Raw genomic sequence first — 12,000 nt, 5'->3', positions numbered from 1 at the left:
CTGAGATAGTAAAGATTTGTTTTAACCTGATGCTGACCGTGTGTCTGTTACAGTGTGTGTGTGTTTGTGTGTGTTTCACAGGCATCCTGCAGATGGAAAGTGTGTGTTCTACAGACAGGGCCATATGGTCTGATAAAACTGTCTTCTCTGAAGACTACTAATGAATCCTTATGCTGCACAATAAATATTACATGTATAAAACAGATATGATGATGAACAGTAAAAAATTAATCCGTGAACTGAACATGAGAGAGGTGGAAATTATGGGTTGAAGCTTTGAGTTCTGTGAAAGGTTAGAGAGAAGGGTCCGAGGAAAGTGCTTTTGGTATTCTTTGACTCACAGGCTCTTAAAAATGGCCTTAATAGTGCAATAGCATTTGACAGTAAACACGGCACATGCCGCAAATGGCCTTCAATAGTCAATACAACCTAAAGTCCAGTGTAATGCCTTGTTTCACCAGCAGAGCCCTCCAAAACGCAGGCATCAGATGATAGACTGATATTAAAGGAAAATATTGCAAAATAACATATGAAAAGGTATAGCATCATCTTTTATTTTGTATTTTTTTATAAAAAATATTTTTATAAAATTTTTATAAAAGTGCAAAGTAGAGCAACTTTTTCTCAATAGTCAATGTGACATCCATTTTTTTTTCAGAATTCTGAATGGTAATCATTGGAGAGAAATACATTTGGGAAACAGATGGTGTAGTTATGTCATCTACCAGCAGGCAACCACTCCATCTAGTTCTAAAAGATTCTGCCGGCTGCATTTTGAAAGTGAGCTTTGTTGATCATTAACAAACGTTTGCATGAGGTAACCTGTTCAATCCACATCTGTCTGCTGTGATATGTACAGTACTATTTGAGCGTAAATTATAAAAAAAGATTGTAAATACGGCCGTATAAATGCTGACTGTGTGACTCTAATGAGAGGAGCTATTTTCAAGTATCAAAGAGTTCACACTTTTTCTCTCTCTGGTTCTGGTTAGACAGTGTGCCTTAATTATAAATTAATTGTATCATTAGGAGTAAGTTGCTGCTGGCGGCTGCATTGAGTCTGTCAAGGTTAATTGCTGTAACATGTTTATTTTGTGTCAGTCTCTGCTGTGAGCTGTCACACACACGTGCACATACAGTCTTCAAACACACGGCTACATGGAGAAGAACTGCCTGGACTGCAGTTACACACACAATGGCCTCTTCATCTCTCTCTCTCTCTCTTTAATCTGCTTATTTCTGTGTACATATGGAGTGTTGGAAGAATGGTTCTTACACAAAGCTAAGACCATACAGTATGTCACAATGTGTTTGTTCGAAAGGGCAGATAAGAAGATTTTATTTATATGGATTTTTAATAATTAACTATCTCTTATCAAAATCAAAACATGTTGTTTCATTCAGTTTTATGTTTTACAAGATGTATTTAAATGAGCTTTCTTGCCTGTGTGTCTGTATGTGTACACAGTTGTAATGCATTTGTAAACATTAATTAATAAATGTTCAAATATGTAATAGTTTACATATTTAATTGCTGTAATTATTTTTGTAATTATTATTATCTGTAATAATAAATATATAATTGACATGTGTTTGAGAAGATCATCTTTTGCTATGCAGGGATGATTCATGCTCACTAACATCAACATCCCCCTAACTTTGGAATAAAATGAAAAATAATGTTTTATTTTGTGTGTGTGAAGCACAAATCACACACACAGACACATTGTTTCTGAATCCAGCAATTAAGATGCGTTGTACACAGAATTCAGCTCATTTACCTGGATAGTACAAGAGATCAGTCAAGATCTCTCATACAATTTTTCTCACTTTTGACTGGTATGATGTATTGTGCGTTTTAGAGCTGACGTTAGAGAGTGAGCGAGAGAAAGAAGATGGAGCAAGTCATGGACAGATTTGATTTATGTCAGTTCTGATCTGCTCAGTAACTCATCTGCTGACATTTTTTTTTCTTCTCTCTCGCTGTCTGTTTTTAGCAGTGCTGTTGAGAGAGGAGCTGCCCTCATTTATCAGACTGTCAATCCAGCCCTCTGCTCCACACCACTGCTCTGACACACTGACTAATGATGGCTTGCACTAAAGACACCTTGTTCTTAGCAACACACACACACACAAACGTTCTCTCTTAGTCATTTACTGGTCCCATCTCTTTAACTTATCAAACATGTACATGATATTAAAATCTTATTACATTCTTTCTGACCTCAAACTATTCAAAATTATTGGAGAAAGACAGGGCCTTCTGTAGAACAAACTGACTTGCAATGGAGGCTGTGAACACATAATGAACTTCTATTGCACAGTCAACATAATTGAGGAAATACTGATTGTGGGGTTTTTTCCTTCCCATGATGCTATTGCCCATTGATCGTGCTTTCATGCTGAAGAATTCAAGAATATTTTGGATGACACCCTCAGACTGTGTGAGATTTCCATCTAGTGGCCATTTTTTTTTTGGGTGTAAACGCTTGTGCATAAAAAATGGATGTACTTACACTGTTATAAAAAGGGAGGGAGGTTTTAAAAAATGACTATATTATGGAAATTACATACTTTAAACTGCAAATTAATGTTCTGCTAATTAAATGATTTTTAGGTGAATTATAAGTAGCTTGTGTCTAAATTATTGCACTCTTGGGCCACAGTTTTACATTTAGATGACTGTTAAAAATGACCCAGTTTACATTAATTCTGTAGTTTATTCTATAGTTGGGTTCCTGTACACTGCAAACTTCATACTCAATGTACTCTAACATTTATTGCATGATTTTATAAGGGTAGTTGGTTATACTACAGCATGGTGTTAATGCACACGTCTTTCTTTTCATCTGATGCTTTGTAGACAGATTTCACTTTCATTTGACACCGTCAAATATTTTCAAATATCTTAGCATGAGCTAGCGTCACTAAGGTACTGAATTGCTGGTGCATGCGCTCTATAATCATTTCTAAAAATCTTATCTTTAATAGTTAAATAAACTTTTGTATGTTCACTCTTACTCTACATTGCAGAAGAATCAAGTCCATGACACACTGAGAAACTGAGTCAACAGTTCTCCTACTTCCTGAGCTTCAACAGGAAAACGAGGTAAGTTCTATTTCTACAAGTCTAAAAATTGCCATTTTGTGTGGCCTTAATTGAGAGCAAAGTGTCAACCAAAGCACTTCAGGTTTTTTTAACAGTGGATTATTATTATATATTAAACATGAATTTGAATCTTATAAGTTAAATAAAGGAGAATAATTTTAACAAGGAGAAATGTAATATTTTAAAATGTCAAAAAGGAATATAAATTAATGTCATTGGGATATCAAATGTTGTATAATCATTGGTCTTGTGACTTCAAATCCCCACCCCACTTAACCTCACCTCATTTCCCAGTTACACAAAAGCATCATGAATTACTTAATTGAACACTCAAGACAACTGAAAGTAGTTTAGAATGGTTATTATTAAGTGTTTTTACACATGGAATATATAACTGGAACAACATTAGATGGAAGCATTTAATCGGGGTGTTTCAAAATAACAGTAAACATCTCTAACTTTTTACAAATTAAAAAAAAAATCCCAGTTAGAAAAATTAATTAAATATCTGATGATAAATTTACATGACATAGAAGAAAAAAGGAGAGAGAGAGAGAGAAAAAAAGTTGCTCATTACTTTCAATTTGATCTACTTTATCACGACTCAGTGTTGGGGCTCAGTAAGTAAAAAGAAAGAGAATGATGGTTAAAAAAACAAAACAAAAAAAAACACCAGTGGTGTTAAGAATCTGGCCTTGTGAGCAATTTGAGAGCGTGTGGCTAAAACCCAGGAGTATCTCATATTTCTTTACCATTCCATATTACACCAACCGCTGACATTACAATCAGCATCTCAATACAGCAAGGTAGAAGCATGCAAGATCTTGCTTAGTTTTTGTCATTGTCTTGTAAATTCAACAGTGACTTTTGAGAAAGTAGTATGGGAGGAACACTGTAAAAATCGCGTCACAGGAACTCGTAATGAACACGTTTTTATGGGTTTTACAAGAGACCGTAACAAGAACAGAGCTCAGGATAATCATGCATCGTTACATTACAGATGTTAAACAAACCCTGAATTTACAAGATTTAAAGAAATAATTCACAACCTCATTTTACACAGAATTACAAAAATCTTTACAAAGAGGCTGCAGCACTGCCATTAACGCGGATTAGCCACTGTGCTGTCACGCCCTCAAATGATCTGAGAAAACATGATTTTGTAAAAAACATGAAGTGGAAAAAAAAAAAAAAAATTGGTTTTAAAAATTGAGCTAAAAAGAAAATTGAGCCAAAAATTCCATATTACAAAATTAAGTCTAACATTTAAATTAAACAAAAAAGGAAGCATGTTTTCTGCACCTCTGTGTTAATACAACTTGTTAAAAGCTTTAGTAATTGTCCAAAACTTCAAGAAGTTCCTGAAACCTCAAGGCCACAGAATAATCTCCTCTATAAATGCAGAATACCTTTATCACTAGACGTCATGAGATAAAATATTTTATATTCGATTAAGATATTCAATCACGCATCTCATATATTTTTTTACTTTCTTGTAAAAAAAAAAAAAAAAGCAAAAAAAAAAAAAGCATAGTCATACTGACAAAACAAAAATGAAAGATGTGAACAAATCCGTTTTAGAGACAAGAACTCTATACAAAGAGTGCAGTATATTAGACCTCAAACTTTCTACACCATTCGAGGTGTGAGCTAAATTGAGCCTGCAAATTCAACACATTGAAAAGACAATCCATCTGTTGCAAAACTAGACAATTAAAGTCCCCGAAATGCAGTAGGTTTTAAAAGAAAATCTGAAAACAAAAAAAATCCTGGGGCCTAAAAACAGCAAAAAAAGAAAAAGACAGGATTCCTTCCAAGTTAATGGTCTGCGTATAATGTACAGTGGGCTGAATGCAGCCCTTTCAACAACCCCTGAACTGGTGTAATGGTGAGTCCCATTGGGCAGATTCCACACTGAAGTGGGGTTTAATGATTGGACTGAGGGATTAGTCAGCCACATCTGTACTTATTTATATCCCTGCTGATTCCAGGCCTGCCCATAGACGCCGTAAGTGGGCATCTGCCAGCCGTTGGGCACATACTGACCCATCTGCTGACCATTGCCATATGACTGACCCCACTGTCCGTAAGGCTGGGCCGCATAGGTGGGTTTATTCTATTGTGGAAAAGGAGAAACAGTAAGACATGAGTATGCAATAGAGCAGAGGAAAGGTTTCTGAGAGTTCAAGAACAAGGTGAAGGGTTACCTGGGGCATTTGCATCTGTTGCATGGATCTTACATCAGCCGTTTCTTTGCCCCAGTAGCACTTTACAATGTGGCCCTCAATGCAGGTCCCATTGACAGACACTATGGCATGGGCAGCACCCTCATGAGAGTCAAACCTAAAAAACAAATGTGCTTAATTTACAAGTATAAGCAAATTATTTAAAGTCATAGAGAAGCAGTATGACATACCTCACAAATGAGTAGCCTTTCTCCGGGAAAACCCTGATCTCCATTATCTGCCCGAATGGAGAGAAAGTCTGTCTCATCAGCTGATCTACAGGGAATCAGAAAACGCATTTAAAATATGAATCGTTCAAAACACATTTCATCTAGCTCTGCTTGAAAGCCTTTTAATTGGATTTGACATTTATTCATTTACTGACAGGAAGCAAATCCGTTTTAAACACCGACTAGGTCTTAAAACGCCTACAGTATTTAAAGAATTACATTATTTAGACAAACCTGAAAGGCCAGAAGCAATGCCACCACAATAGACGGTGCAGTTACTAGGACTCGACTGGTTCAGAACCTCCTCATAGGACAAGTGTTTGCTGCTGGCTGCTATAGATCAAAGAGAGAGAACCTTTTAGAGTAGTAGAACACAAATACATGACATGAATAAAAAGAAATTACCCATAATAGGTGGTTCACATAATAATAATAATAAAAAACCTGACTACCTAAGACATGAAATGAGAGACCAAAGGAACAGTCAGATTATACTGTTTAAACTGACTTGCCTTCATTGTTTGACTTAGGAGCTGATGGCTTCCTTGTGGCCCAGTTTGTTCTGATCTGTCTGCCTCCCAGCCACTGACCATTCATTTGCTGAATAGCATTTTCTGCATCCTGTCAGTGGCATCAAAACCAAACAATAACAAAACATCAATAACAAAAGCCATAGACAGAAAAAAAAAAAAATAAATTACATTCATGTTATCCTGCTCAAACAAAGTATAAGTTTGCCATCATGGCACTTAACACCAAACACTTACCCATTTATTAATAAATGAGATGAAACCATATCCTTTAGATTTGCCCGTGGCCAGATCCTTCACCACACGGGCATCACTGCACCAAACACATCAACTCAGTAAGAATCCGAATTAAGACAATCTTGCTCAGATTTGGCTTGAATCACATTTGGATTACAGGCGCATCTCAATAAATTAGAATGTCGTGGCAAAGTACCTGTATTGCTGAAACTCATTTAATTGTGATGATTTTGGCTCACATTTAACAAAAACCCACCAATTCACTGTCTCAACAAATTAGAATACTGAATTTTGGCCTTCTGGAAAGTATGTTCATTTACTGTGCATGTACTCAATACTTGGTAGGGAATCCTTTTGCTTTAATTACTGCCTTAATTCAGCGTGGCATGAATGTGATCAGTTTGTGGCACTGCTGAGGTGGTATTGAAGCCCAGTTTTCTTTGACAGTGGCCTTCAGCTCATTTGCATTTTTTGGTCTCTTGTTTCTCATCTTCCTCTTGACAATACTCCATAGATTCTCTCTCAGGTCTGGTGAAATTGCTGGCCAGTCAAGCACACAAACAACATGGTCATTGAACTAACTTTTGGTGTTTTTGGCAGTGTGAAAAGGTGTCAAACCCTGCTGGAAAATGAAATCAGCATCTTCAAAAATCTGGTCAGCAGAAGGAAGCATGAAGTGCTCCAAAGTTTCTTGGTAAATCGGTGCAGTGACTTTGGTTTCAAAAAACACAATGGATAAACACCAGCAGATGACACTGCACCCCAAATCATCACAGACTGTGGAAACTTAACACTGGACTTCAAGTAACTTGGGCTATGAGCTTATCCACCCTTCCTCCAGACTCTAGGACCTTGGCTGCCAAATGAAATACAAAACTTGCTCTCATCTGAAAAGAGGACTTTGGACCACTGGGCAACCGTCCAGTTCTTCTCCTTAGTCCAGGTAAAATGCCTCACACGTTTGCCTTTACCCCAGCCTCAGTCCATTCCTTGTCAAGTTCACTCAAATTCTTGAATCGATTTTGCTTGACAATCCTAATAAGGCTGCAGTTCTCTCAGCTGGTTGTGAATCTTTTTCTTCCACACTTTTTCCTGACACTCAACTTTTCTGTTAACATGCTTGGATACAGCACTCTGTGAACAGCCAGCTTCTTTGGCAATGAATGTTTTTGGCTTACCCTCATTGTGAAGGGTGTCAATGATCATCTTCTGGACATCTGTCAGATCAGCAGTCTTCCCCATGATTGTGTAGCCTAGTGAACCAAACTGAGAGACCATTTTGAAGGCTCAGGAAACTTTTGCAGGTGTTTTGAGTTGATTAGCATGTCACCATATTCTAATTTGTTGAGTTGCCACGCCAAACTGAGGCAGTAATTAAAGCAAAAGGAACCCCTACAAAGTACTGAGTATATCTACAGTAAATGAACATACTTTCCAGAAGGCCAACAATTCACTACATTTTTGTTAAATGTGAGCCAAAATCATAATTTAAAGAACCAAAGACTTAAACTACTTCAGTCTGTGTGCATTGAATTTATTTAACACACGAGTTACACAATTTGAGTTGAATTACTGAAATAAAGGAACTTTTCCACTAATTTCTAATTTATTGAGATGCACCTGTACACAATATTCTACTTACGATATTTTTCCAAACGGAGCAAAGGCTGCTCTGACATCATCTGTTGAGATTTCTGGGCTCAGGTCACCGACAAACACGTGGAAATGATCTATAATAATGGTATGACGAGAAATTGTTAGATATTTAATAAACCATCAAGCAAAAGATAACTTTTTTTTCTCTTTACAGTTTGACCACACATGCATCCATTAGCAACATTCAAGAGGTCACTTACTGCTTGTGTCTTTCTTCTGACTGCCCGGCATTGAGGCCCAGTTAACTTTCATATCCTGTGAAGGAAAGCAAAGCAGAGACTGGCAGTTTAAGACAAGCACCAGCATAAAACATCATCTTCATTTTACTTAACCGCATAATATGGCGAGTCTCCAAACGCAGAAGAAATAATCTGACAACAAAATAAAACCCTGGTGATCACTCAGGTTCAAAGAAAAAGGGACTATTAAAAAACTCTGGAATTATTTTCTACATAGTAAAGAGTCTAAATAGCAGACTTACAAAGAAGTGACATTATCAACTTGTATTACTCCTCAAATGGTCCTTCATTACCTGTTGAGGATAAAATATTTGCACTGAATATATTTTTGCCAAGGCTTTGCTAAATTTGAAGCCTGGTACTGGTGTAGACGATGATAAAACAAGACTAGATGTTGACATACATGGGGGCATTCATTTTGTACCCAAAAGATGATTCAAAAAGAAAAGCAACAACACATGCTTTGTGGAATTTGAAAAATTACAAATTAGGCACTTCAATAGATCAATAAAGGATTCTGTTGTACTGCAATGACTTTCTGGATAAATATTTTCTCATTTGATAATGCTTGAAACTACCAATACAACTGTAATATTTTCAGCTATATTTAAATGTTACTATGTTAAAGCCATAAGCTAACACTGTTTTTACTTATGACTTGTTTACTTTGCATTGTCAGATTGCAGCTTCTTACTTTTTTCCAATATGTAAAAGCAGCAACATGCCAAAGATAAGAATGTTTTATCAAAATAAAATTATATCTTTAAACAGCATAAATAGACTAAATACTTGGTCGACATACATTAACTTGAGTGTTGTAAATGGTTGATGGAATGAAGGGATTTAAAAAAGATTTGATGCACAGGTTAAAAGCAACTTACCTGTAAACACTATAAATGCACAAACTAAAGATATTCAGCATGTCATCGCATTAACAAAGCTCTGACCTGACACATAAGGGGTGTAACAATTTCCATATCCATACAAACCATATCCAGTCTACTTTTGAGGGTGCGTCTGCAGTATTTTACCTTTCCTAAGATCTTCCTGCCGTTCATGGCAGCCAAAGCTGCAGCCGCATGTCTGTTCTCATAGAACTCCACAAAGCAGTACGGGTCATTTCCTGCCGTCTGAAAAACATAAAATGAACTGGGTCAGAGTCAAACAATGATCTTGGTTATTTACAGGTGTCCAGGGTTCCCGCTTTAGTTGATCAATTAATTTTTCCATGCCCTTTCAAAGTCCTTTATGATTAGTGAACAAGTTTTTTTTATTTGTGCAATCATTAAGATCATAGACCATTTTGTTAACTGAAATGACAATTTGTTCAAACTGCACATTACAAATTTCAAGAAAATTTTACTCTACACAAGAGCAAATACACCTGAACAGGGATGGAAATATTAACTACAGAAATGTATATGGCGTTTTGAGTTTTTTACTAAGTTCAATGGCTTTTCCAGGATTGAAAAACACAGCTTAAAAAAATATTTCCATTTTTTCCATCACATAAAAATCCCTGGATTTCAGATGATCTTTGGTCAACTCACATCAATTATCATTTTACAGTTCTTGCAGGGGCCGATCTGGGAGAACACTTGCAGGATGAGGGCCTCCGTGACGTCCCTGGAGAGGTTCCCGACATACCTAAACACACAGAAGAGCACAGCACACTGAGAAACACCGTCTATGCGTCGCGTTTTTCCTCCATCTCTCAAGCCAGCCTCACATTCCGCGGGGTTTCTTTTCTGCCACGTTTTCAGCGCACGAGAGCGAACAGCTAACATGATCCAAAGCCTCTATATATGAGAGAATCCACACATAGTAAACAAGCTGTCTGATTAATGATTTTAAACCGGAGTTAAGTGTAATAAATGGGATATGATAACATTTAAACATGTTTTTCTTTTTTTTTTAGTTAGCTCATTGGGTAACGGAAACTTAGCTCTACAAACGGAACTTGTGTGCTGGCAAAAGCCCCTTCTGCGCCGTAATTGGTCATAATGTGGACAGATTAGTTCATCCATTTGTACATAACCGGATAAATTAACATATGATTAAGGGAATCACTGTATTCTCCACCGCTAAGTTACCTCTGCTAGGCTCGGTTTGGTGTTTGTGTAGCCGGTTTGTGCTGTAGGGACTGAAAACATGGACGCCCATATAAGACTTCATTTATAACATAAAGAGAGGTTAACGGACTTAATGGACTCTCGAGCTGATTATCTAAAGTTTGGCGTGCTGCGCTCGCGACCTATGGACCGCTTAACTAAACGTGTTTAGAGTTTGGCTTCGTGAAGTGGCCGACTAAACTACAGCAGCACTTACAGTGTCTTGGGCTGGTCCTCGTCCATCATCATCATCATGGTGGTGGTGAGAAAAAGGTTGACGCTTTGATTAAAAACTGCTCTGTTTTAACGTTCGAGTTGATGATGCTTCAGTGATTTTAAGTTGTTAGTTAACGCGAATTTACTGGAATAACTTCCTCTGACGTTACTCGTGAAGCGTCATCATACGACGTTGCAAGCGCTCTTCTTTAGCTCCTTTTGTTCCTGAAGAACGAAACCGATTACTGCCCCCTGTCGTCTTCTTTTTTGTGTGTATCTGTTTTTAACCAGTCTGCCCTCATCCCCCCATGGTCAAACGCTGACCCCGATGACAGCACGACCGACTCATTTAGGCGAATCGGTTCTTTCGTTTCAGTGATTCTTTTACATTATGTCTTTTCACACGCCTGCTCCCCTAAATCATGTTAACTGCTCTTAACATTTCAATAAAGCCAATATGAGGGCATTTATTATTATTTCATATGCCCCAGTTTATTTTATTTAAGCCATGACTCTTCTTACAAAAATCATTAAAGCCATTCTGTGTGAAAAAGGTAAGGGTTACGGCTGTCTGTAACCGGTTATGGTTACATAAGAGAAAAATGCTTTATAGAATATAAAACAAGAGGAGACTAGACATCACCAGATTGAATCTGGGTAACATGAAAGTGTTCTGCACTTGGTTTTCAGTAACTGTATGCCTTAATCTGATTCTGTGTATCTCTCTGTTCACATAAAACCAAATTGCTTTTATTTTGTCTAACCTTGAGGAGGCTAGACATGATCATAGGTAATTGGGTACCATTCTGTATAAAATAGAGTAGGATAACATATTTTGGTAACCTTTTAGGCAGGAATTACTGTCTCTGTGTCTCTGAAGCTTATAGCCACTATGTTAAAACAAACTAGTCTGACCCTCCCAACAGTTAGCAAAGTGAGCCTCTTACTTTTCTGATTCAAGTTAGACAAATGTTTATGTGATATATATATATATATATATATATATATCGCGAGAGCGGTTCAAAAGCATGATATGCTGTCTGCTCTCCAGTCACTCTCGCGGTACTTTGATGTCATGCAGCGCCCATGCATCTCGAAGGCCCTTTTCCAAATCTCACCCTAAACCCTCGCGGTTTTCCTCCGAGAAACTTACAAAGTTTCTGATGTAGACTAATGTCGCTTTGACTGTTGAGTAGAAGTCTGCTGTGGAACTCGCTCCAATGCCTATAATGCACTTAGCATTATACACTTGTAACAGCCGTACCCACTTTCTTTAACAACTGTTAACCATGACATAAACATTCATACAAAGTACATGCCTGTTGCTTTCACTGTTCACTGCTACATATCAGAAGCGAGATTATTTGATCTTGGCTACTAATTATGCTGTGTTGGATGTTATTTCACTAAGCCATTCAACAAATAAATTGTTCAATTCTTTCACATC

At 37.2% G+C, this 12,000-nt stretch overlaps 1 protein-coding gene across 1 annotated transcript; it reads right to left on the bottom strand.

The window, feature by feature from the left end:
- Window positions 1–3,454: 3,454 nt before the first annotated feature.
- LOC113091309 (nucleolysin TIA-1-like) lies at window positions 3,455–10,797 on the bottom strand. Its single transcript, XM_026256736.1, has 11 exons — window positions 10,555–10,797; window positions 9,777–9,873; window positions 9,258–9,356; window positions 8,188–8,242; window positions 7,974–8,061; window positions 6,332–6,407; window positions 6,077–6,185; window positions 5,799–5,897; window positions 5,526–5,610; window positions 5,317–5,452; window positions 3,455–5,225 (listed from the first exon to the last, which is right to left on the bottom strand). Exons 1-11 carry the CDS (start codon window positions 10,590–10,592, stop codon window positions 5,076–5,078), a joined length of 1,032 nt encoding a protein of 343 aa, XP_026112521.1. The 5' UTR covers window positions 10,593–10,797; the 3' UTR covers window positions 3,455–5,075.
- Between the last annotated feature and the right edge of the window lie 1,203 nt (window positions 10,798–12,000).

This window comes from Carassius auratus, unplaced genomic scaffold (assembly GCF_003368295.1).
Source record: "Carassius auratus strain Wakin unplaced genomic scaffold, ASM336829v1 scaf_tig00214183_4049273_7079891, whole genome shotgun sequence".
Taxonomy (NCBI): domain Eukaryota; kingdom Metazoa; phylum Chordata; class Actinopteri; order Cypriniformes; family Cyprinidae; genus Carassius; species Carassius auratus.
This window is presented reverse-complemented; position numbering and strand designations above follow the sequence as displayed.

Excerpts from the sequence above, each read along its gene's own strand:
- LOC113091309 (XM_026256736.1), bottom strand. The coding sequence starts at position 10,592 with ATGATGATGATGATGGACGAGGACCAGCCCAAGACACT. Across the intron at positions 6,186-6,331 it reads TCTCATTTATTAATAAATGG|GATGCAGAAAATGCTATTCA; the intron begins GTAAGTGTTTGG and ends TGCCACTGACAG. Across the intron at positions 5,453-5,525 it reads AAAGGCTACTCATTTGTGAG|GTTTGACTCTCATGAGGGTG; the intron begins GTATGTCATACT and ends TTTGTTTTTTAG.